This window comes from Bombus terrestris, chromosome 12, assembly GCF_910591885.1.
Source record: "Bombus terrestris chromosome 12, iyBomTerr1.2, whole genome shotgun sequence".
NCBI lineage: Eukaryota > Metazoa > Arthropoda > Insecta > Hymenoptera > Apidae > Bombus > Bombus terrestris.
Genome location: NC_063280.1, coordinates 12,519,339 through 12,545,734, shown reverse-complemented (window position 1 = coordinate 12,545,734; position 26,396 = coordinate 12,519,339). Strand labels below are relative to the sequence as shown.

The 26,396-nt window shown below is 36.1% G+C and overlaps 3 protein-coding genes and 4 non-coding genes across 12 annotated transcripts in view; 3 read left to right on the top strand and 4 right to left on the bottom strand.

Annotated features, from left to right (window-relative positions):
* LOC100643586 (tyrosine-protein phosphatase 10D) overlaps positions 1 to 8,545 on the top strand; it is a 51,968-nt gene extending 43,423 nt beyond the window's left edge. For all 5 annotated transcript variants that reach the window (XM_048411165.1, XM_048411164.1, XM_048411162.1 and 2 more), the window contains one exon: positions 915 to 8,545. Coding sequence is in view for 2 of the 5 variants with exons in the window: in XM_048411164.1 (XP_048267121.1) it covers positions 915 to 946 (32 nt within the window). In the remaining 3 variants the exon portion in view is untranslated. The remainder of the gene's footprint in view (positions 1 to 914) is intronic.
* A 616-nt stretch (positions 8,546 to 9,161) lies between these two features.
* LOC100646994 lies at positions 9,162 to 12,290 on the bottom strand. The gene is made up of 4 exons (XM_048410989.1): positions 12,249 to 12,290; positions 11,700 to 11,811; positions 10,630 to 10,829; positions 9,162 to 10,098 (listed from the first exon to the last, which is right to left on the bottom strand). The coding sequence occupies exons 1-4, from the start codon at positions 12,288 to 12,290 to the stop codon at positions 9,853 to 9,855; spliced, it is 600 nt and encodes a 199-aa protein (XP_048266946.1). The 3' UTR covers positions 9,162 to 9,852.
* Positions 12,291 to 13,914: 1,624 nt separating this feature from the next.
* On the bottom strand, positions 13,915 to 13,987 carry TRNAA-AGC. Its single transcript has one exon. It is a non-coding gene; the product is annotated as a tRNA-Ala (tRNA).
* A 1,367-nt stretch (positions 13,988 to 15,354) lies between these two features.
* On the top strand, positions 15,355 to 15,473 carry LOC125386150. The gene has a single exon (XR_007226043.1). It is a non-coding gene; the product is annotated as a U5 spliceosomal RNA (small nuclear RNA).
* Positions 15,474 to 15,839: 366 nt separating this feature from the next.
* TRNAP-AGG lies at positions 15,840 to 15,911 on the bottom strand. Its single transcript has one exon. It is a non-coding gene; the product is annotated as a tRNA-Pro (tRNA).
* Positions 15,912 to 17,133: 1,222 nt separating this feature from the next.
* On the top strand, positions 17,134 to 17,207 carry TRNAT-AGU. The gene has a single exon. It is a non-coding gene; the product is annotated as a tRNA-Thr (tRNA).
* A 263-nt stretch (positions 17,208 to 17,470) lies between these two features.
* LOC100645685 (lachesin) overlaps positions 17,471 to 26,396 on the bottom strand; it is a 262,444-nt gene continuing 253,518 nt past the window's right edge. For both annotated transcript variants that reach the window (XM_003399751.4, XM_012314688.3), the window contains 2 exons: positions 24,487 to 24,552; positions 17,471 to 23,893 (listed from right to left, as the gene is read on the bottom strand). In XM_003399751.4, the coding sequence (XP_003399799.2) occupies positions 23,727 to 23,893; positions 24,487 to 24,552 (233 nt within the window). In that variant the 3' untranslated portion in view covers positions 17,471 to 23,726. The remainder of the gene's footprint in view (positions 23,894 to 24,486; positions 24,553 to 26,396) is intronic.

Sequence of the window (26,396 nt, the reverse complement as noted above, 5' to 3'; positions counted from 1 at the left end):
TGCACGTGGCATGAAAGCTAATCGATAGAAAGTGGCACGTACGTTTCGAAGGTACAGGCAACAACCATCTTGATCGATATACGATCCATTTCAAGAGTAAACATCATACACCAGTTGATACGAATATACGATACGATGTATCGACATAAATTCACAGCGAAAGCATGTAACCAGAGATCTTTTTTATATTTCGTAGACTTTACTAAATCGCATCTGCTATCCTTTTGATTTCTAATAATCGTCACTTTGAATAGCAAACAACAAAATCGTTTTCTTTTATTCTTTTACAGTTTCATTTCGATCCACGCTTTTCTTTGCCAATCGCGATTTTATCCTATTAGCTCTAATCTGTTTAATTGCCGGTCGTAGACCGTTTCCTTTCTTCGTTTTACGGAAAAATTATTGTCGTTTCGTGCGCGCGTCATATAAATTTATTACCTTTCGCTGACAGATAATTTATAATGTTAAACAGCTGATAACAGATTCAAGTCCGAAGAAAAATAATCTATTCGTGTAAACAACTTATTATTTGTAAAGGAACGGATCTTTTACTTTTTTCCTAGGCGTTTTACATCTTTCTTATATAGTGTTTTGCATGACATTCTCGGTGATCTGTATCGCGTAAAAAGAAAAATAACGTTCTAAAATAAATCGCTAATGAAAAGTAGCGCGATGGAAAAAGCTAACGTTATTTCTCATTTATATAACAAAGCCACACCCCGCCTCCCCCCACGATATTACATTAATTTGCTGCATTCGATTAAACAGCTTTACGATTGGTTTCTATGATCTAGCAAATAGCATGATCTTTTATTCGATTTAAGCATTTAAGCATTTAAGCATTCAAGCATTTAAGTTTGTAATTAAGTAAAATTAATCAAACGTTTCATTCTCGTTCTCGTGTATTTTTACAGACGACGAAGGAATAGCAGAATCAGGAATGTGATGTTCGGATACCTCGTCTCATGCAGGAACACGAGGATATTTTAGAGGTATCTCGAAGAGGTGCGGCGCACCGTACGAAGAATAGTATTACGATGATACACGTACGTAGCGTGTTATCTAAAGCGCGAAAATGGCAATGAAAGCGAGAGTGTTTGAGCGAAGAATAATGGTCGACCGGATGGTTTTCGTTCGGTTCGTTTCGATCGATAGTCGATAGTTGTGAAAGTTAATTCGGTAATATGATAGCACGAAGCCATACGATGCTTGTAAACGTGCTCTAAAGAAGAAAACCGATTAATCAGCGCTGGACGTTAAAAGAAGGATGATGCGCGTTTCCTTCTTTAGCGACGACTTGCGACTTGCGACTTGCGACTTGCGAATGGCAAATCCGTTTATATCGCATAAACGGTCAATCGCACGTTTACGTTCAACTTTCACGATGAGAACAGAACGTTGGTCGACCGAACGAAAGTATCAACGATTCGATGTCACTGATGTTTCGCTTAATCGATCGATGCGAAGGAAAACGTTATTCCTATTTCTCGCGTGGTAGACGACGATGTACGACGAGGAATTTCGTTTCTTAAGCAAGACGATGGAAGACGTTGAAAGCAACTAGCCGAGGAATCGAATTACGATGACCGAGGTCGAAAATGGGCAATGAAACGGACGCTGAAAGAAAGGGCCGCTTTAACGAACGACGATGGAATTCTCTGAAATGTTTCAGACGTAGATAATTCGTAACGCGCATAGAAAATTCGATCGAAGGCAGCTGTATGGCAGCGTATAGCTTTAAAGATGGTTCGTTTTCTCGAAACATACTAAATCGAAAGTAGACTAAAAGAGAATAGAAAATGCAGCAACGATGGTGTTATTTTTCATGACGTTTCATGTTTAAAGACGGTATGTTTCGGCAACAAGTATTCGCAACGAGAGAACGTACGACGAGGTAGCATCGTAATGAATTCTTACGGATCGCAACGTACGTTCTTCGATCGTTGATCTGTCTCACCGTGTAAATATAAATCGATGTTTTATTTTCCACTTAATTAGACGATTTTGACGTATTCGATCTCGATGTCTCGCCGAGAGAATGTTTCTGCCTCGATTTTCATGTCGACGCGATCGTTCGTCGATGCTCGTGTTTAGGTACCTATCGCGATGTAGATAAGTCCAGGTTGCATATCTTAAGGATCGTAAGATGCGTATCCCGCATTGGGTTGCCACCGTTTCGATCGAGACGTTCGGTTCGCGACAAATCGACTTTCGTAAGAAAGATGACGAATGCTGGAAAACCCTGATAAATCCTACGTTCTTTTCGTTCGTTTATATCTTTTATCGACGGATTCCACTTATTATTAAATTTTATTTTTACTTTATTCCGCGTATAATTAGATAAAATAGTAGATCTCTCTCTATGTAATTATCGCTTTTATAGAAATACGTAGATTCGTCGTTTACGAGTCGTAACATCTAATCGAAAGATCAATTTTTCCAAAGTATTTTTACGAATTTTCAATCTTATTTTCGAACGAACGTACGTTTATTTAACATTTAAATATTCTCGTATTTTGTTTTGTTTTTTTTTCTTTTTCGTTTTTATTTCTTTCCACTTGTATAAATTATTCTCCGTTGATTAATAAACTTTTACTATTATTTATCTACACGCGCTTTAAGACGATCAAATCTTTTGCTTGTTTCTCCAACATAAAAATTCTAAAATTACGTTGTAAATTTAAACACGACTTGTTGGGAACCCGACGAGAATTGGCTCTGCGAACAACGATTGCCGATTCGAATCGTGAGTGGCAACTATCCGTCCAAGGGCTGTAGTAGAGACGCAAATTAAACGTAAAACGTTACCTAGAATGAAAAAAAAAGGGAAGGTCAGAAACGCGAGAGAGAAGAACGATTTCCTTTTTTTCCATGATAGGTAAAAGACACGTCAGTGGGAACAAGAAACTCGCATCTTCGTAGAAATCATATCACTTTTCACAAGAATCATTCGACGATCCGTATAATATACGTATTTACTTATTAACAGTCGATTCGAAACGACGATCGCGATATCGTTCTCGAGTTAATTATAGCGTAGATCGTTCGTTCTTTGACATCGTCGTCAACGTCTCGTGCCGTTTATCATTAATGTGAGACTAATTCGTCGAAAGAAAAGAAGGAAAAGAATGAAAAGAAAGAGAAGAAAGAAAAGAAAAGAAAGGAAAGGAAAGGAAAGGAAAGGAAAGGAAAAGAAAGGAAAGAAGTAAACCAAACGACCATCGAACTGTGAACAAGTCTCTTCTATGCGAGAGTTTCAAGAACAAAATTTTATACAATTTAGACGATTAATAGGACTACGATTTAGAGAATATCAACAGCCAAATGTCCGAGGAACAAAGTCAAATTTATGACTCGTTATTAATTTCACTTACCATCGAACTGAATGGAAATGAGAACGCATTAGGCGTAGTAACAAGTACATTTACTTACTTATTTCTAAAAGGATCGCCAAGTATTATTAGTTTTATACGATCATTCGTCTGATCAAAGACTAACCTATTTATCCTGTTTCTTTATACATGTACGTATACCTTTCGTTATACGTCAATTCAAGCGTATTTCACGTATTTCGTATCCTTTTTTAACGATTCTTATAATATTTTTCGATATTAGCGATAGAAGATGCTTAGCTACTAGTAACGATCGAGTAAGTAGCAAACGTTGAACGACGACGAGTTTAAAGGTAGAGTACTTAGAGTGGGATTTGCTCGATGCTACAAAGTCGTGTACTTAATTTTCTATTTACAGGTGAGGCAAAAGTAGGCGCGATCGGTAAATTTTTAGATGTTTAAGAGCAACAGGGAAGTCGATTACCTGCTTTCCCCGTAATGATTTCCCCGTAATGATTTGCCCGTAATGATTTCCCCGTAATGGTTTCCCCGTAATGGTTTCCCCGTAATGGTTTTCCCGTAATGGTTTCCCCGTAACGGAGAAAGAAAAGAACCGACAAAGGGATTGAAATTCACTGCCCATATGTATTTTTGGAGAAACATTTTTATATCGCCTAAGCACATGCATACGTAGAACGATTCGTAAAACACGTGATCGTACTTGTATCAGAGAGAAAAATGTCCGATCGAGTCGATGTTCTTTTATCGATCGGTTGGTGGGCCCTCGATGTTTTACATTTTTCTATCTTTAAATTTCGCGTAAATGCCCGTAACTTAAATAACATGGAAATTCTTTATCGCGTGAACGGAATACAAATAGTAGAGAAGTACTTTAAAATCGTATAATTTAATACAACTTGCACGATAACTTATCGACTGATAATATTGATAAACCGTTGTAAATAACAACGAGTTAACGATTACCATCCGATCTGCTTTATCGTTAAATATAACCACAGGTTATAGATTTTCTACGATTTTGCAATTTACGTCACATAGAATAAAAATGTAATAGCGTAAAATTTCATTTCTCTCTTTACCAAATTTGTTACTGCGATGAAAGAGGCTTTATCGGTATCGACCATTTGTTGTAGCATTCGACTCGTTAAATTTCGTTAATAGCGTTGATTGAATCGCGCGAGAAGCTCCTGAATCGTAAGTCGTGTACTATACGCCGATATCGGTTGACCGTTGATCGAGAAAATTGCCAATTGATTGCCAAATGCGTTAGAGTATTACAAGGTGATAAGACTAACGTATACATATATAGTCGAATCTTATTCCGAGCTTGTCTCCTTTGTAACAAACATTTCGTCGCTTCGAATATCCTGAGATGTCGTAAATAGAATTATACTCGCTTATATTTAGCAAACGAAAAAACAGACTGACACGCGTAGGCTAACAGATCGATAAAGAAGAGATCGATCGGACAACTGCAGTTTCCAATCCATCGAACTTACTTCTTTGCTATACGTATTGTATATTTATAACACTACGCTGTACATTTGCGCGCATATATTATCAACCGTATCGTCGATGTTTCTCGCGTAGGTGAATAATCGTCGAGTATCGATTATTCAGATCGATTTTTCAGTTTCAACGTTTTGATCGACGGATCTTATTTAATACGATCACGGGAATAAGAAATAATTTTACGATGTATATGTCTTTTCTTTTCTTAAATCTAGAAACTAATGCAATTCTGTTGATCGTAAGATGCAGGTTCTATAACGCGTTTCGATCGGGGTTTCCTCGTTGAAAAAGTACTTGGATACTTTTAACAGATGCTCGTAAAGTCATCGATTTACCACGATCGTAGATAATTTTCAGTAAAATTTATCGATCGATGTTTAAACGAACCTTTCCCATTTTTATAAGTATGCTGTCATTAAATTTCGCTCTCTGTCTGTTTCTCTCTCCCCCCCTCCCCCTCCCTGCCCCTCTCTCTAGGCCTTGTTTCTTATGGGAACATTATAATTTTCACGTTTCGGTAAAATTTTTATGTGATAACGTTATCGATATACAGAGCAGTCTTCGTGTAAATATGGTAAGATAAAAATCGAAGCAAAGGATATTGTTTTGTTTCTTCTTAGGATATCGGAAAACCTGTAACGTAATAATTATTAACGTAAAAGTATAACGTAACAAATTGCGAATAAATCAATTTTGCTAATAATATTTTACTGCTTTTACGTTGGAATAAATTTACAAATCTTCGTCGTTATCGAATCCTGTATCGTTAATATGACTTGAGTTAGGTCGCATTTAACCCGATAACAAAGGAAAACGGATCGTAATCTTTGCGAACTGATTGAAATTCGGTTTCCATCGAAACGTGCGCATATTCGCGTAAAATTGTCCATTATACGTGCAAAAAATTAGTTAGGCAATTGTTTGCAAAATAAATTTGATTAACTTGTACAGTAATTATTATACGCAATCTTTTATTAAAGATTATATTGGCTATATGTATGTATGTATGTATGTATGTATGTATGTATGTATGTATGTATGTACATATATATTTGCACTCCGATTCAAAGGAGACATCGTATCGCTTGTGGAAAAGATTACACGCTTCGTTACTGTTAACAATTTCAAAGTAAATGTCGGTGTACTGCTTTTATTGGATCAGCTTGGGAAAAGTGGTGAATCGGTTTCATCCGTTCAGGTTGTCGGTATATTTGCAACGTGATGCACGAGCAATTGAAAAATTCGGTCATTGTCCGTGCAAGTGTGTAGATAACACCGTCGCAATGTAATATAAGAACGACGCATGTATATGTGGTAAGCTCTCGATTACTCTATAAAGCTAAAGCGTTTAGCGTTTCGTTATTGTATTGCGTTACATTGTATTATTTTTGTACGAGAGAAATAAGGAGAAATCGTTGGATAAATTTTGTCTGTTTTTAACAAAGCATCGTATTAGAAATATTCTCTTTTACCGGCTGTTTTACCGTTTCAAAAATATCAAAATGTAAATACCGCGCTTTCTACGTGAAAATATGCAACTTCATTTTTATTCGTCGTAATTGATATTTTCGCTTAAATAGATTTACTTGTAAAAGGACAAAATTTATCGAACGATTCGACGAAAATAAATCAGAATTTCATTGGAACAAAATTCATAGACCCGTCAAATATTTCTATATACTGAGATTAATTAGAGGATCGACGCTACGAGATGTAAGTTTTTCGAAACATCTGGTAGCGATATTTCCAAGACATATCACGACAGGTAAGAAAGGAGAGCGGTACTGGCCGTCGATCGAATTGAAATTATTTTCGTTTTTACGGTGCTCGATTCCAATGTTTAGAATCTCCGTCGGAAGAAAGTATTTTTCTCGATGTATCATCGATATGTTCGCTGTTCGTACACGATTGGTCAAGAGACACCAGCTAATCGTTAAGAAGATCGAGCACACGGATATCTGGTCGTTAATACGATGAATGCGTTATTCTGTGATAAATCGTAACTGTCGGCCGAGTATGCAAGATTCTATGGACGTGAGTTGGAAAGATGTTTTCGTTTACACGGATGATTAATTACAAATAATGTTCGATCGATCATCGATTCGTGCCAATTAATTTTTAGTCGATCGATAAATATCCAAGTGTACGGTGTGAGAGAAATATGATGCGATAACGCGCATTATCACTGCTGTACATAGTATGATAATTAAGGATGGAAAGATATATATATATATATGTACGTTTATATTTTTTAAACAGCGCGCACAAATCACAGATCCGTTAAATACCATGAAACGTGCTTAAATAACGATGTCCGCGATTAAGTCGACGGTGTTAGACGCGATATATGGTATAGCTAGTCTATTGAAATTATGTTACCATTCAAGAGGAAACTGTGAAAGAATCGGTAAAATTTCTCAGACAAACCGATCTTTTCGTACGATGATTATATAAAAGGCAAGCTAAAAACAGATCCCTTATGGTCGTAACTAAACTAACTAAATTATTATTATTATTATTATTATTATTATTATTATTATTATTATTATTAACGAATCGATATTATAAACGAATTAAAGGATTCACACGATGCTCGAATATCAGCTCTTTCTTTCAAATTTATCGTTTCTATCACATAACGCAGCTGCATGGAAGTAAATTATAATTTAACGGACTTGAATGGGTCATTCGTCGTTAAATCGTTGAAACGAACGATTTGCTTGTACAGAAATATTTGTTTCTACACAAATATTTGTACAGAAATATTGGTTAAAAACGTATACTTTGGTAATATACTAATTCTATTTTGTCGTAATATGTATTTTTATACATATTATAACATAAACCTATTAAACTCTTTGCCTTATCGCATTTTAAGTCACGCTCGATCCAATTCATACTTTTAATCTCGAATGCGTTGCCGTTTGTACTTACTAATTACCGACGCATCAACCGATTATTTCCACGAGTTATTAATTAATTAATAATTAACGATAAATGTATTTATTTTCGATAAAACTGTACGTTATTACATCGCTGTCTTTATCACTGATACATTGTGTCTTCTTTACTCAAAACGAACGAATTTCGATGAGAAATCGATCAAATAGAAGATTAACTTTTTGATTTTACGCGCAAAGAAGGCTAACCGCGGATTATATCTGTATATGTATAACGTTTCGATATTATAGCAGCGAATAGGCGACGCTCGCGTAACTAGCTACTAAGAAATCGTAAGGCAAGGGGTTAAATAAGAAAAAAATACGGATTAAATAAAAGTTTAATCAGAGCAACGTACGAAATACGAAAATTTTGTTGCCTGCGAACCAAGTATATATTTAGATATGAAAATTCGCAGATTTTCATCGAGCACGTGCCGCTATAACGTTTTCCTTTCGAAGCAATAGTGGCGAGATTTGCGTGCGCAAAAATGAAATTACGTAAGCTACGTAGGTCTACGTTCTTTCTTTTGTAAATATAGAATTTTGTACCAGCTGCCAGAACAGCCGATCCTTAGGGATGATTTTACGAATCATCGATACCAGTAAATCCGTTAATCGGTAATCCGTATCTAAAAAATGGTACACAGCGTGCGGAGTACGAAGGGGCACCGGTTGTCTCGCAGAAACGATACGAAAGACGAAATATGCGTACGTAATAAATATGGTTCTTCCAATAAACTAAAGTTTCTTTCTTTCCTTAGTTTTTCCAATAAATATACATCGTCGATAAAAGTCGTTTTTCCGAAATGATTTTCCGTTTCTAGGTCTATCATTAAGCTTATAAATAATTTTGCTTTGCGATCTTTGCCAATCTATTTGGACGTTTTTGGATTGTGAAAGAGAAACTGAAAGTGAACATTTTTTAATGCATTAATTTGAAATTGTATTAGTTACAAAGGGATGTTGCTAAATGTTATTAATATATAGCAACTAAAATATTATCGTAAACAGCTAAACAAAAAATTTGCACCGCTGTTCTTAAAATTCTTTCTTTCGATTAAATTACACGAATTTGGAACGTGTGTGGAATTCTTTAATCAACTCGTAGTCTTATTCTAGATATAGTCTTATTCTTAGTCTTATTCTAGATATGTAATTAGATGAAAGAATATGCACGATAAACGCATGCCTAAGTTATTTCGATGCAAAGGTAAGAATAACAATTTTTTCTACGCGGAAAATGGTCTACATCGGTCTGCATAAAACTGACGTGCTAAAAAATGCTACACGTTGAAATACGAGTAAAGTAAACTTTTTTTTATCGTTTTCTTTTCTTTTCTTTTTTTTTTTTTTATTCTACAGTCACGTTTACACGTATTGAAACGATTTCCATAATATATAATGCACTCGCAACGTGTCGATTGATTTTCAATAACGCTAAAGCTCGAACACCGAACGAGACAAAAATTTTTACTCGTCGATTCTGTGTTACAATTATACGGGCAAATGTATTCGTTTTTCTAAATGCACCGTGTTTGATCGTTTCGTTTCACGCGCCGTCGTATCTGAAAAATACAAATGAAAGTGAATTTCGTCGCTATATATACGACTATATATAATACGACGAAATTAACATCGATTATAATTACTACTGTAATCGTGATATAACAAACGAAGCGTTAATTACTATCATTTTTTATCGCGTATCGATACTTCGAACTGCGGCGACTTAAATCGAATATTCAAAATTTGACAATTTTTGCGGCGATTCGGTGACTCGCGTCTGTGGCGACGAAGTGGACGTTGACGAAGATAAATTAACCGTTCTTGAACTTAATGGCACTTTCGGAGGTAACGAGCTTATTTTGTCGCGTGTCTTTAAGTTAGGCTCCAGCGTAGCATTTCCACTTTGTGGTCGTCCTGAACATCGAAGATCTACGTAAATACCACGTAAATGGGCGTGATTTACGATTTTTACCCGAATTTTTATATTTCTTATATTTCTTATGTTTTTACGAATACGCGTTAAAAGATCGTAGCTTTTTTTACTTTCCTCTCAACTGATTCAGCATCCTTGAAAAAATGCCCGGTGAGTTTTCTTCCATATGCTTCTTGTCATCGTTGTCCTCGTTATTGGGATTACGACGCAAGATGCGGCTCAGGGAGCCAGCTCGAGGATGGAACATTTTTTTCGGCGAGCCATCTTTCTCCACCAGCTTCAGCATTCTACCTAAAGAGTTGCTCTTCTCTCTTTTCGCTGCGTCCTCGCTTTCCGTAGTTTTAGCCGAATTCTGAGAAAAATTTTCATTTGTCCTTTGTTAGAAAGATATCCGCCATCGTAAATCTACGATCTAAAATCACTCGATCGTTTTATATGTGTTATAAAAAAGAGGATTTAAGAAAATTGTAGAGAGACGATGGTTTTGATTTTACAATAGCTATAGCTTACGTATGTGTAAAATGCAATATTATTTCTGAAAATCAGATTAGTTTCGATTAAATTTCTTTTTTTATCACGCTCATTTACTTCGTATTTGGTGTACTTGTAGTTTTATAATTACGAGCGACGTAATTATAAGCGACGAGTTTCGTATTAATAACTCGAATCGATTATTCGGTTCGTTAAAAAAAAATCGAGGCCCCTCTTCTCAAGATAGGAACTTGGAACGAAAAATTTTCTACGTCAAATTCGCAAACATGTAACTCCTTTTCTGCCCAATTAATCTTCACTGTTCCCCTTTCGTTAAATTTCTATCTGCGCCTTTCGATCTGATATAGCGTTAGGGCAAATAATATACTTTTTGCAGTATCGAGTTGCTTACGATATCGCTATCGATATCCAGGCACGATTTATCCGCTACAGGTGTTTGGGAGCGCTGCTTAAACATTTTTCCCATTCGATTAAGCGTAGCAGTCTTCAATTTTCGGGCATCTTGTCGGACAGTCTCGGTCCTTGACAGTCTTTGCGTTAACTCCGCGGACCCGTCCTTTTTCTTCGAAACGCTTTTGTCTTCGTCCGAACCTAAGCAAGCAAATAAAACCGTTCGAGTTGATTTACTTTCACATCTCCCAACGGATACGTATTTTCTCCTCGACAGAGTATTTCACAACTGGGCCCTACAGCCTGCAGGCCACGCTCCTAAAGTCCTAAACGCTAAAAGTAAAGTATCTCGTTCTTTGCTTTGCATCGTTCACATTTTTTCGTTACCGTTGAGAATCGTGGATCTTGATGGCCGAAATACCGTTATGGAAACGTTAAATTTACACTGGGCATTGATATCAACGTAGACACATATTTATTTTATAAACGATTTCTAGAATATTCACGCTTGCACGCGTTTCAGCACTTTCTTCCATACCCGATCTTTCGTAGACAGTTAACCGACTGAACTGTTTACATTCGTCTGTGTCTTCGACACGCATTCGACCTAGTCCAGCACAAAAATTATACGTATCTCGATAGTTACTTTACGTTGGAACAAATCACTAATAGGTTTTACCACGCCAGATAAAGAATATAGAGAATCAAACGAGTTGAGATAAACTGACGTACTACGAGACAAATCGCTCACTGAGAATAGTACATTTGCTTTATACGCTGTGCTTAGAACCCCCTTACAAGGCTAATTCTTAGCCAAGCTCGTTGATCGTTTGGATCGATGGTTACGATTAATTCAAAGTTAACGCTCAACGTCAATCTTTTCGTTTCGATCTCGCTATCACTCACGCGGATGTCAACCGCGTTATTCGACTACATCTATTTACACCTGGCTATTTTAAATCCCCGCTGCTTTTCCCTTTCACGCGTAATCGTTCTTTTCTCGAAAGGTTTAACGTTCTCCTTTCGCGATAAACGATTGGCAGTTTCTTGCGTGTAAATTAGTTTACTTACTCGATGTGGCCCGCAACACGATCGATCGCGAATCCTTAATTACATCCTGTTGCGTGGAAGAACGATTCGTCGAACCGTGACATTCATCCAAACCAGTTGCTCCTGCCGTAGCCTGTTAAATCAAGCTTCGTCTTTTTATTTCGTTTCTTAGCTGCGCGGTCACGCGATACAAGCGTTTTATCATTTTAAACGACGTTCGAAATTCTTTTAACGAATCTTTCGATGATTCGGGTTTTATCGTCATCCTGGTCGTTCTATACCGGTAAATGGAAGCCACGGTTCTCTTGCAACCGGCACCATTGCTAGTTAAATTACGATAGTTTCAAAAGATAGAATCGTAAAGTGGCATTATAGAAACGAATAGGAATAAATTTAAACTCTGTAGCTCGTGACGTTTAACGCGATGAAAATACAAGATGGCGATATAGTTGATATTACGCGATTCGATACAATGGCATTGAGATTTGTACTGTTTGACAATGGAAGTGGAATAAGAGAGTGGAAAAAGCAAGAGGAACGTGCGATTGACGTGCGAAAGAAGCGACGTACCGATTTCTGTGGTTTTACTCCTTTCTGAGCACCGTCGTTCATTCTTCGTTCGTTTCTTTAGCCAACGAACAGAACGCGAATCCGTGAAAGTAATCGAAAAGGATTGAAACGTGGTTGCGTTTGTTTTTTCCTCGCTTGACTTTTTGATTGACGATGCGCGTCGTTCATGCCTCCGCTTCCGTCTCTCCGATGTTGTTTTTCAACCTCGAGATTTTCTTCAAAGCTTAAACATTCGCCAACAATGCGTTAACGTTTCCATTCTCTCAGTGCAAATTCACGAAACGTGCACGAAAACGTGGTTCAACGTTGTCGTCTCACGACGTTCTATCGGTAAAAAGTAATTATACCTCGTCAGAATCGATGTACGAGCGTTTTCCTTTTTCATCCCTGACCAGCAATGGCGGAATGACCGTTCGTTGTTTCGCGAGCTGAAAACGTAGTAGATGCTATTGAACATATTTGCATTATTAAGGCTTTTTCGCGTCAAGAATATTTATATTGCCCAGATGACAAGAACTTTTATCGCAGTATCTACGCTACGTTTTCTTCCGTGTGAACTGACGTTTATTATTTTATCTCTGTGTACACGAAATAGAAGATCAGACAGACTTGTATTTAAGAAAGAGGAATTTTTGTCGAAATAATTCGCTAATAGTCGAAATACTAGTCCTCCTTTTACATCGTTTCCAGACTAACTAATCTTTCTTGTGTCTCGATGATGTCAACGATCAGCCGATGGAATACGTTTTTCTCGTTTGTTTCCAAGATATCTCTCCGCATTGCTCAGATGTAAAATAGTATTTAATCTATCGTCAACCAATCTATGGTTAAATAAGTATCGTTATGTGGCGTTAAAATATTATTTTACGTTATGCCAGACAATGACATTCTTTTAACAGACTTTTAATGGAACTTAAATACCAACTAATATGCAAATCCCGGGATTAGGTTCCTCGCAAGTTAGCGGGCAGGCAGTACCGCGATCGTTCCACGATTCGTTAATTGGACAGCTCGCCTGTATCGCTGTTTTTGTATGTTAAACGATATTAGAACCTCTAAAACTCTTCAAACATATAAATCTTTTGAAATTTATGATACGAGTTACGCTAATGTATATTCCTGATCCTGCGGTATCCCCGCGACGTTCCATTCCTAGATTTCCGCGTAATATTTAAGAAAACCATGATTAGTAGTTAAAGAAACGCGATAACCAAAATGAACACTTGAACAAAGGAAAAGATTTCGTTTAACATTTTGATTCGTAACAAAAAGCTCTGTCGCGAATTAATCGTTATTGATCGTTGCAAAGCTGTTCGCTATAATTTTATCGAGTCCTCCTCTCGAGTTGGCATAATTAACGACCAAAATTACCGATGCGCACACAGCTATCGAGACTTGGTCGTATTATGCGGCAATACGCCTTGTTCGATACTCGAAGAATAAAATTAGTACGATTTCTAGAACTCAAGTCACGATCACCTCTATGAGTACTCTACTGTATGACTGACTCACTTGCCAAAGCTTATCGTAGCTTTCTTATCGTTCGTTAAAAATATGGGGTGGAATATTAATGTATAAAATAAGGTGTACAAAGATTTGAAAGCTTTGATATATAAAAAATAAAATTAGACGATATATTATTTAACAAATAATATATATCCTGGAATGGAGGCGCCGGGTATCGATCCCGGTACCTCTCGCATGCTAAGCGAGCGCTCTACCATCTGAGCTACGCCCCCAATACAAACACGGTTATTATTTTCCAATTTTCTAATCATTATTTTCTTTTATACGAGTTACAAAGCTCAAAGTCGCATAAACGTAATTTATCAAAGGTGTCGATATATCTACGACGGTATTCAGCGTGCACGGCAAGATACGAGGTCGAGCAACCACAAGAAGACGCTTTCATCTTACGTTGCTACGCATCTTACGTTCGTTTGTAGCTGCAACGCGAGCTTCGCTACCGACGATGTTAGTAACGCCACTCATCGTGACAAAAACGCGTAGCATCGAAAATGGTTCGCTACTGTTTCGCGGACACTGAATTCGCGTTATTTTACAACGACCGCTGCATGAACGCTTACCGGCGGTATCACCAGTTCTATGCCTAATACGCGTCACAATGTAGGTGACCCTATATTTACGATCATGCAAGCATTAGCAACGTCATGTTTGATCTTGATAGAACGCTGATTTACTCTGCAGGATCGTCGTCATTCCGATCGTATTATAGAATTTGTGTACGCCGAAGAGTATACGAATCTTAACAATAACTATAAAAGCAAAGTATACAGGCATTTGAACAACTATGTAAATTCATTGACATTGGTTGATGCTTCCGTGATTCGACGAGCAACAATTTGTTTACGGCGGGATGAACGACAATTTCAGTAATTTCTTCGTTGATATAAATTTTAATCCCGCTAAAATATTAACAAGTCCCGTCGCGATATTGTCAAAATAATAACGTACATATAGTACAATCGGTTGTCAGCAATTTTCAGACGTAATTTTCTCGAAAACGGGGCCGCAAACAAATAATCGTTATCCTATATTTTTGATTTATCTTTTCATAAGTAATTCACCGTTGTCCTTCTATACTGTTTGTTCCGAAACACAATCTATAATGGAACAAATGAATTGTTCATAGATGTAATTTTCTTATCATTAAATTATCGTTTTATTATCATATATTTATTAAATTACTTTTATTAGATTTTGTAATCACATTGAGGTAAAACAACTTTTGTATGTTATCCCCTATATAAATATTAAACGATCGAAATTATTTTATTTCAAACAATCCCATGTTTTTGAAATAAAATGAATATTTTATTTCAAATATTCCCATGAACGAATCTGTTTATATAAGCACAAACATCTTTCAAATAGAACATAAATATTTTGAAGCATTACGCTGTCATAAAAATTTCTAAGAATAAACGTATATAGTATAGTAAATAAATAAATACTTGATAAAGTCTTGAATGTTTTGACGAATAATTATGGCGTAAATGCATCAAATTCTCACCAGAGGGACACGTTTCTCACTTGCGGAAAGGGCACTGGCGTAAGATAAATTTCAACGTAACGACGGTACCTACAACTTCGTTCCCCTTCAAATAACGTATAAATCTTTCGCCTTTTACTAAAGATTTCCGTGGAGGGGAAACTCGATAAGTTTATAACTAAATTTTTGTCACACCCAACATTTGTTGGGTAATTAGTAATTGAAAGCATAATTGATTTAAACGATCGATTTAAATTATTATCGGTGCCAAAATGATATACGTATGATTTTTTGCACGGATAAACAATTTAGTAGAAATTCAATAAATTCAAAGTCCGTGTATATATATACGCTTAGGTTATGTATATTTTTCAACTTTGACTGCAAAAATGACAGCTTTGCTAAAAAATAAACGAAACAAGTAAATAGGAAGTAGTAGTAGTACATAATTTTTCTTTTAATCTTGATATTGTTTATCAAGAGAGAGTTTTCAAGTAAAAATTTTTAGCAATCATATAGGGAGAATAAGTAAAATTTGTGACGATAATTATATAACAAAAAAAAAAAAAAAAAGAAATGGGCTCGTCCGGGATTTGAACCCGGGACCTCTCGCACCCTAAGCGAGAATCATACCCCTAGACCAACGAGCCGCTGTGCATTTGGTTTAATCGACTAAATATTATAAGAGTGAACAATTATGTTGTAATATTAATACTAATGAAATAATTGTACAATTAATTGTAAAATCGATTCGACTTCGGGGTTGATTTCGTGTTGTCGAACATAACGTTATCGCCTTTTTTTGTTTGTCATCTAATAGTTTTAAGTTCAACAGTTTTAATATATATATAATTTTCCTTAAAAAAACAAAATTGACCCTCGTATGTCGTCCAGGCATTTTCCTAAAAAAGTCGCATCCTTTAATCACGTTAAATCACGTCCTCCTCGAAACCATCCAATTTTTATTTGAAACATTCAGCGATAAAAACATTACTTGCGTAGTAATCGGAGCGATTACAGTTACGGGCTCGAAAATGCTGCATTCGTGTTCGTATCGTTGAAACATCTGTAATGCAACGACGAAACCTTTTTATTTCAAACCTTTTGATGATAAAAATTTTATTGACACATTTGTGAGATTTTCCTGATTGAAATGAAATTAAACGCGCATATGCGTATGACACGCATATTGTTATAAAATTTTATAGTGAATTTTATATAAATGTATGCAGATATACCGTCGCATCGGCCAATTTTATCTTTGTATTTTGTGAAAGTTTTAGCTCTAAATGTTAATCTCGGTTGATAATTGATACGGATTAAAAATGTTTCTCCGTACATTCGTATATAAATAACGGTCTTCATGCCAATTCGCTGCGATAAAAATTAGAGGAATTATTTCATTTTCCTTAGAAGAAAGAGCGTCCCTATTCTGCGGAGTCGTTTTTCCACGATAATTTTAAAGAGATTACTTCGTTCAAAAGCGTGCATGATAGAGTAAAACTCTTAAAGAATAGGAAGCGCACCGTCGCTTGTTGCTCCGATTTTAGCTCTACAGGCCTCGTTTTATAGATCTTTCTATGTGAGAAAAATCCGCCTTTCAAACCTGTATGTCTCTTTTTTTAACAATGCTGCTCAACTTTTCAACAAAATTTCAAACACGTAAATTTCATTTTTAACGATCTTTCAAATCATTTCGTGCAAAAGAGTCGCCGTTTATCATTTTTTCCGACGCGCCGCGACACACGAAGGGCCTCTAAGCGTAAACCCCGTCAGATAGATTTATAAATATTTCTTTTAGATAATTGTAATATATTTTTTAAATATTGCTATTAATAGCGATTAAAATATTAAAGAAACGTGGAAATAAGCGGCGCCGTGGCTTAGTTGGTTAAAGCGCCTGTCTAGTAAACAGGAGATCGAGGGTTCGAATCCCTCCGGAGCCTTAAATCTCTCAACCTAATCCCGGCATATAGCGTAAGAAGAGGGGGTTGGTTGTTGATTTATTTTTTTGTTTTTAAATTGACAATAGGTAACATCGAAACTGTCAATATTTACGTAATTACATATTTTAGAAATATCGACGAACGTTAAGCGAAATACATCGTAACTAAGAAATTTCTAGACGTATAAAAGTAGGAAAGAAACGAAATTCCAATAACAACCATATTCAAACATCGTTGGAAATGAAATAAATTCGAGACAATAATATGTGATAAATTTGTATTTTCATGTGTACACGGACAGTGGACAATCTTCTGGTCTCGACGGTGCTTAAAAGACTAGATTGCGTGCCGAAAGCACGATGTATGGCGTAACCATATTGCGAAAGCAATAACGAAACGTATCGTTTACCGATGGCAGTTTAATTTTGTTCCGTCCTGTAATTCCAAGGCTGTTCGTTCGAATTCATACTATTATTGCGTTCGAAATTGAAATAAAATTCCTTCGAAGCAGATTCCTTATAAAACGAAAGAACGGTTTCAGCGTTTTAGCGTCGTTCTTCTTTAACGCGTGGACGTTTGAAAATCACGTTTATTTCTCACAAATCTTATATTCTTCGTGTACCTATATTTATAAATAACGTTATATACGACGAAGGCATATATAGTCACGCCACTACCTATTGTTAGCAGGGAAAATGCAGCCTATCTGTACACTGTGTATAACGTATTACATTTCTTTTCGTCTATACTCGTCGAACTTAATTTCTTCATACATAGTATACTATACTTGAGGTCTACTTACAAGCATTCGCACGACTCGCTTCGTCTCTCACAGTTATATTCGACTTTCGCATTACTCAATTACATCGATCATTCAACATTGATTGTAATGGTATCTACAATGCGGATGATACAAAAGTATGTGGTACTTTGCGCACAATTGTTCGCATTATGTATGTCTGTTCAAACGGAACAGAAAAATTAATTACAACTAATTTGCGTTACGATTTCAGAATCTATATAATACGTGCTAAAGAATGTTCGATTAATATGGTACATAAAATTAATTTTTCCCGAGAATAGAGTAGAACGTAATTTTATATTTGTATCTTAAAAATTTACTCTGACGACATATTAAATCAACGTACGAGATATGATATCGTTATATCACATCAATTAAGATTATGTAAGGCGTAAAACTTTATTTCAAGCATCATCCTCTCCTTTGGATATAATGTTCACATTTGCGAATCATGAATTCATCAATATGTAAGTAGATTTTCCTTATTCAACATACGTATATTTTTCGGTTACTTTCGTAATTCAACCGTATTGTTTAAGCATTGTACACAGGCAAATAAAAAATTAGATTTTCACACGGAAAATATTGGTTTTAGTATCTATAACGAACATATTTTATTCCTTTTAGTTTGCATTACGAACGTTTACAGCTTAAACGTCTTGTATATTTAGTCGATCGTTGTTAGTTCTACTAATGCGCGTTCAAATATGCGCGATATAAAATAGACATTTTTTGATCGTCGCGACAGATCGATTCAATTTTTTCTACGATGTATTTTGCAATTGGTACGAGGAATAAATTGTGGAATCAGTTGCGACATTTTTAAACGTATAGCCAATTATTTGCTAGATATGTATGGCGTCAAGTAACTTTTTACATAATTTACATTATTATACTGTCAAAGCAAACTATCGGAAAGGTTGGAACTGCACGAATGCCTACTAGTTAAAACGTAACGAAAGACAGACGATAATTGACTTTTCTAACAACGGTTCCTTATAATTGAACAAGAACACGGACATTTGATATGTTCTGGTGGACATTCTTCGTTAAAATTTGCTACTCGAACGTTAAATGCTATACAATTGGACAACGAATCGTGTCTAAGTAAGCTTAATATCGTGATTTTTCACAGATATATATCCGTCGGACGTCTTGAATATTTACACAGAAGAGATAGAAATATTCGTTAACAGAATTTCACATTAGAAATGAATTACGAATAAAAGTGGTACGATAAATTAGAATTTAATGAAATATTTTGACCCAATGAAATATTTTATCCAACGTTCTGTAATAATTCTTACTCTCACAATTGGTTAATGTCATGTAATTAGTTTAGTCGTCTAGCACGGTTCACACCGTATTTGCTGTTTGTAAAATTTACTCGTTCATTCGATCGTCGAAAATTCTTGTATTCTGATTTAAAATTACATTTGAAAATTAACTTGGAGCGAATAAACGAGAAGACTAAACTAAAGACGCATTAATTATTTCGATAGGAAATTTTATCGCACAACGCAGAATTGTTAAGCGATAATTATATTAAGCGCGCAACCGATAAAGATATTGACCGATATCTTCGTAAGGATGAAAATAATATATTCTTCGAGAATCATCGAACAAACGGTAATAGTTTTAAAGAAACATTCGCGTGTTCGGATATGTTTCGCGTCGTTGGATAATAAAAAGATCGTAAATTCGTTTCTTCTTCCCTCGGTTCTTTTACGATCGCTGTAGAATGCATGTGCGGAGAATCTCAAAGCGGAATACCACATTGTCCGTGACATTACCAACGATCCTTTTATGTCCTGTCTCGCGATCCTTGTGATATTATTTCTTACGTCGATCACTAAAATCCCATAATCAGCTTTCTTTTTCTTCCCCTCCGCCTTTCTGAGTACGTTGCGTTTACGTTTACGAACTGATGTATCGAACGCAAAACGATCGATCATCCGATTCGTAAACGCGTGGTCGCTCCGACCAGTGAAAATTGTATGTACGTAATATGTGAAACGTGGAACCGAGATTATGTCGAGATCTTTATGAAAAACTATAAACCTTTGTTTCAATCATCTAAAAGTATGCAACGAGTAAGCGACGATAAAGGATTACTTGCCAAAGTTCAAGTGTTTCTATCTCTAAACAGGCTGGACTCGTGTTACTCGTGGAACTCGTGTACGTAGAGTGGCTCACGAAAGTATTTGTACGCTTATCGATGTATTATGTGTCACGTAGGTGAAGATGTAGGAGGAAAATATTTGGAAATTTCATTAGCAACGTAACGAGGCTCGACCGTCGTGACTACGAGTATATTGGTCAAATTTGAAACGAATTTCAAGATGTACATTACGATAGAGATTACAAGATATTTTATTAATGCGAGCATAATTTCATTCGCTTCATTTCAGTTTCAGACGATTTATTTACTTCTACTGTTTACCACTTAATTCTTCGCTAAGTGTATGCTCGCGATAAACGTCTTGTAGCTCTTACGAGTCTTACCCACACGGCAGTAGTTGTCACGGTAACGACGTCTCGTTGCTGTACTAATGAAATTTCGAAAAGTTTTGTACAATGCCTATAACGCGTTTATACCTTCGCGAGCAACCGTATATCTTTCAGCTAGCGTCGTTAAAACGTTAAAACGCTATTTATTTCGGAAAATTGATTAATTTTCGTGCTACTGTCGCATTAATTCGCAAATAAAATTGCAGATACACAAAGATAACAACTATTGCTTTTCGACGTAACAGCGAATTTTCACGTAAGCTGCCGGTCGTTGAACGATACGTTGAACGTTGAAGTTACGAATAAATTAGGTGGCAAAAAAGTTAATAGATTTTCTTAACGCGTCAGATCGAATTTTAGTCGGTACGTTCGGTTTACAGTTATTTCGAACGATAAGCTTCGTACCTTCGTTATACGTTCGAAATACAACAAAACCGACAAGTACACAGTTCGAAAATTCCACTTTGTAATTTATTTATGCAAGATGTTCGAGTTTGAAATAAAAGACAAAAGAAATCTCGTATTTGGCATTAAGAAATACTCGTTTTAAAATTACCATAAACCTTTGGTCCTTGAGCTACGACAAACGTATAGTAAATAATTCAAGTCCAGTATTGTCGAAGGACTTTTTAAACGCGTTTCGTATTTCATCGAAAGAAATAATTCTTTTTATTTCCGAAACACGTCGCACATTTCCATAAATAGGGAACAAATTTTCCTGATTTTACAAATATTTTTCGACATTATTCCGTCATATTACGTAACGGATAAACTTTCTCAAATATCTATCGACGTTTCATGATGCGTGAATATAAACAAACTTTTCTATTTACGTACTAATGTAATCATTATACCGGTATATGCGTTCAATTTCGACGTATTCTAAGTACATACATCTATAATCTTTGTATTTAAATGTGTTTTAATTCTAAAGCCTATAAGCTTCACGCTCTTTCGTACATTTTAATAAAATCTCTATGTTAGTGTATCGCTTAATTAAATCTATAAGTTTCAATTTACATTCCACTTGTATTACATTTATAGACTGTATGGTAAAGTTAATGGCGTTTTTCTTTTTTTTGTTATTTGAGACTGCTTAATGTCTCCATTATTACAAAAATTTGACGTAGTTATGTATACGTATATAGCGTATATCTTTGAAATTGTTCGAATCTGCATCGAATAGCGAACAATATGTAGATGCTGCCAATGGAAATGGAAAATTTCGTTTTCCTATTATTCTATCTCATAGTTATCATTTGCCGATTATTCGTACCAGTTTAAAACGTGATATCGATTTGGAATGTTCTTTGAGAATTTTTCGAGAAATCCGATTTGCGAAATAGATTTCCAATCACTCTCTTCTCGTGTAACGATAGCGAACAACTTCTCATACGAAGTGTGCTTCGTAATGTATTCACGGCCGGCCACGTAAATATTCGGGCATCGTCTAAAACAGAGTAACCCTTTAAAATTCGACTCGAAGTCGATTGGAATGTTTACGAAAGGATTAGTTCTTAACCGAGCGAAATTATTCATAATAATTTCAAAGGTTAAAATAAGGGAAAAGTTTAGGTGGGACGTGCCTCCGTAATTTTTTTTCACCCGACATCGAACGTTTCAAATTTTAGTTAATCCTTTCTAACTGTAAAGAAATTTCTTTTCTTCGCGAAGAAAGATTATCTTGGAAAACGCTAGTATAATTTAGCGAGGACAATGCCATTTTCTTGCACGATTTTCACGGATAGCTTGAGAAATTACAATTAAGGGACTGTACAGTTTTTCCTGCGCGCTGTTTCACACAGAGATTCCATCTTCGATCGATCAGTGATTTTTACGGGCCACGCGAGGTGTGATTCAGTTTCGGCCATCTTTCGTTATTTAATTATTTAATGCAGTTCAAGAGCGTCGAAACGATGCTCTCAGTCTTTGGATAATACTATATCTAACGTACTACATACAGTTATATTATATACATACGTACGAATATACGATTACCTATGCAAATACATGGACCGTATTATAATACTTTATTTATATATATATAAATAAAGCGGTCGTATATGTATATGTATATGTATATATACACGAATGCATATCGGTAATCGTTTCGTTCGATACACATTGTCCTTGGTATAAATACGAATCACTGGAGGCTTCCACGGAGGCTGTTGGTGCTAGTTGTCGAGCGCTCGTTATTACGTATTCGCAAAATCGATTATACCAGATTTCTATACGTTATCGATCTTCCTCGAGAACTGAAACGATGGAAACGAAAAGTCTGATCTATCGTAACTCGATGTTCTTTTTTTTATTACGCAGCAATAAATAGTTTGCAATATCGTTGTCACAAGAGATATAACTTTAAGCAACGGATAGAGGTAGAAATGAGATATTTGTAAACAAGAGGAAAAGTAAAGCGCGATATACATTGTAATTCCTTCTTTCGAGATCGTAGTAGATAGTTTCGAAATTTTAGACAAAAACTTTCCCCGTGAGCATTTTAGACACGCTTTGCGAGAAAATCTATGTGACTCTGTATATCTCTTACTTTATTATTATCTTCGTTTTCCTTTGTTCGATCATCTCTACCGCGCCTGTCTACGCTGCGAAGAATATAAGAGAGAGTACTAAAAGTACTAATTTCTGACTAGCGAAATATAAAGACAAATTAAGCAATGTTTTCTAATTTAATGCGCGAAACATCGCGAAGAACGGCTACCACGATCTTAATCTCGTGGTAAAACGTTAACGCAACTGACTACGCGAAAACTAAGAACGAAATTTCACATTGGTTACTATCTCGAAGTATAGCGTACCATTGAGCATGATCCAGGCTCGTTACATAACGCACCTGTAAATTCAATTCCAGCACAGGATCTTCTCGTGTTCCCTTACTTATTGCTCGCTACGTGACGTTCTTCGCGATAAAAGAATTTTTCCATCCGCTTAATCTACGCTATTACGGTTTACGAATAACTTACGACGGCTAATATCGTTACACAATAACAACGATACTAATCATAATAGAGTGTGTCGTCTTATAATACAGGTGTGACGGGTGGTCAGCGCGATTTCATGATTTAATTTATCCTCGGTATGGAGTCCCTGAGCGATGGATTTTTGAGTGGATTTACAAATTGTCGATGGGTCGCGATCGAAAGAAGGATTTGATGATAATGTGCTGGCACGGTGGGGGCCGCTCTTCAAGCCGGATGTAGCGTTCTTAACTGCGGATGATGGTAGAGGTAAATGGTGAATGTGACCAAAGCGAAAATCAAGCTGAAAGAGTCCTTGTTCGACGCCGCAGCGGAATCTTCGTAATCATCCTCTTCGTTTCCGCTGGTTTCTTTGCGGCCTCGTAACTTTAGATCTGCAAAAGGAAATCACGATACTCTTACGACGACGTGTACAAATTGATTCGATGAAAATAGCTTAACGCAAGGTGTTTCGTTTATTTCCGATTCAGAGAAGAGAATGGAAAAAGTAAGAGAAGAAGGAAGAGTAGATTTAGCGAGTAATAGGATAATAACAAAATTTAGTTATGCGCACGCAGTGGCCTAGTGGCCAAGTTTCTAGGCGAAACGCGAGATGATGTATCGAAAAGCGTCTTTGCTTCAAAAATGAGAAAATTCGAAAATATTCAAGAGAACGCGTGGAGGAGAGTCTTTGAAAAACGATATAATTGCCAGCAACGTAACGATACGTTATTTTCTTAATTAGATTCATTAACATTAACGAAAAGAACAACGTTTATTTGTTTATTTGTTTATTTGTATCGTTTTTCTCATTTCTCTCAAGGTAAAAAGAGAAACAAGTATTTCGAGCGAGATACGATTATATACACGTGTACATGTATATCTCATCCGATATATCGTATAATATCAAACGTATGTAATTAATAATGATAATCGTTATAGAGACGAATTGTTTAGGAAATACACGAACGTATCTGAGACAATTTACCTCTTTCTTTCAGCATGTCTTGGTTTCCTTCGAAAATATCGTTTCTCGAATTGTGCCTTAATTTCCCTGTAACAATATCCGTGTTTATCAGATAAATCATATGGAATCGTCGAGATACGAGAATTTAAACAATCCTATAAACACGGCGCGGCAATTATCGTTCTAAAAAAAAAAATATAAATTGCTTCCTTTATCGTTTTATTATCTTTTTGTCTTTTTCAACGTTTCAGGATATTCTGCGTTCCATACTCTAGCTTGTCGTCCGTTTCTCCTCAAAGAAGAACAAATAGGTGAGAGAGAAAAAGGAATCGTTGCATTTTTATCCGGTTTTTTTTCAAGTAAACAGCTTGAACCAGAGTTGACGTTAAATACGAATGAAAATGGAAAATGGAAAACCGTGGTTGCCTTTTCGTTGCAACCGGAAAATCGATCGGACGTTTTGTCGAAGTTCAAATCTAAGTTCGTTTGTCACTGTGAAAAATGCATCTTAGAGCTGTGTATTTTCTCGAGTAACGAGGGAAGAAGTTAAGAAGAGGAGATCGTTGCGAAACGACAGGATAAACTAACGTAGATCGACGCAACGATCGAAAAATAATTGGCACGTTCCTTTGTGCCTCGATAAAGATTCTCGCTAAATTCTCACTCACCCCCCTTTAAAGCTTGCGTGTATTCTCTTTCGTGTTGTTCGATCCGCTCATATTTCTTTTCGTTCGTTTTAATATTTTTATCCGCGAATCGAATAAAACAATGTCGAACAAAAGGTCAAAGAATAAACGATATACAAGTTCATTGGCATTTTCCAAAGAAGATACGTTTTGCGTTAAATTTTACCGTTTCTCCGTTCTAAAGGCTAAACAAAATTATCGGCCATGCTTTTGCGCGAAAAATCAGCGAACGCTACAGAGTATCCCAACGAAAAGCAGTTAAACGTCTCTTGTGTCTCTAACGAGACAAATCGCAAACGTTTAAACTGCAACGTGAATAATTTTGCAGGAGGAAAGAAAATTTATTTTTTATATTAATCCATTTTATCTATCGGATGTACGTATCGATTATGATTTTCGGATGATCTCGAATATAGAAATCGCAAACGGTGCTAGGGACCATACGTGCTGTTTTTGTTTGTAATTTGTCTCTTTATAAACGCTCAAAGCGATAGCTATCGGCATCGATACAACGTTTTAAAGCGAGCAATCGTCAGTCGCTATTCTCTTCCAATTGCTTCTGGCATCAGCGGGAATTCTAATTGGGAGATTTCATTGTCTCGCGGCAAGAGCTAACGCTATTAACCTTTTCGAGGGCTTGATCTATGCGCGAGTACGTTTTTCGCGTCTTTATAAAGATGGTGAACGAATAGCGCAGAAATAATCTTAAAAAACTGGCCTCCGCCACGTTTCAGCTCCATCGATTTTTTGGGTTTTATACGAGCAAAGCGAAAAGCAACTTTTATCGCCAAGTCTTTTCACATATGCATGTTGACGAAACTGTATCGCGAATGATACCGGTGTATATTCATCCACTGTTTCATCTAGTCTCGTTATTCGTATCACTGGTTTTTCCTATCGCGTCTAATGCCAAACATCCCTATAAATAGATTCACGTTCGGAATTCAGATTTCAGGCTTAATTACATAGAATTGTCTTTAGATCGCTATCTTTCTGAAATCTAAAATGTTTTACGTTTTTCTAATTATCTAAATCGATCGTCATGTTTTCTAGAAAAATCGGCGAGTGTTCCGGTGCTTAGGAATTCATAATAGTTGCAAGTGCCGAATGTATAATACACAGGCGACGTCCGTGTTATGCAACGATTGACTTTTTCCCGCCTACATATATCTTTGTAAAGCAAAGAAATAAAATGTACTTAACGCCTATAGACGTTCTCATAGATTTTTTTTTCTAAAAAATCCT

Excerpts from the sequence above, each read along its gene's own strand:
- LOC100646994 (XM_048410989.1), bottom strand. The coding sequence starts at position 12,290 with ATGAACGACGGTGCTCAGAAAGGAGTAAAACCACAGAAATCG. Across the intron at positions 11,812-12,248 it reads GAGTAAAACCACAGAAATCG|GCTACGGCAGGAGCAACTGG; the intron begins GTACGTCGCTTC and ends TTGATTTAACAG. Across the intron at positions 10,830-11,699 it reads CGTGTTGCGGGCCACATCGA|GTTCGGACGAAGACAAAAGC; the intron begins GTAAGTAAACTA and ends TTGCTTGCTTAG.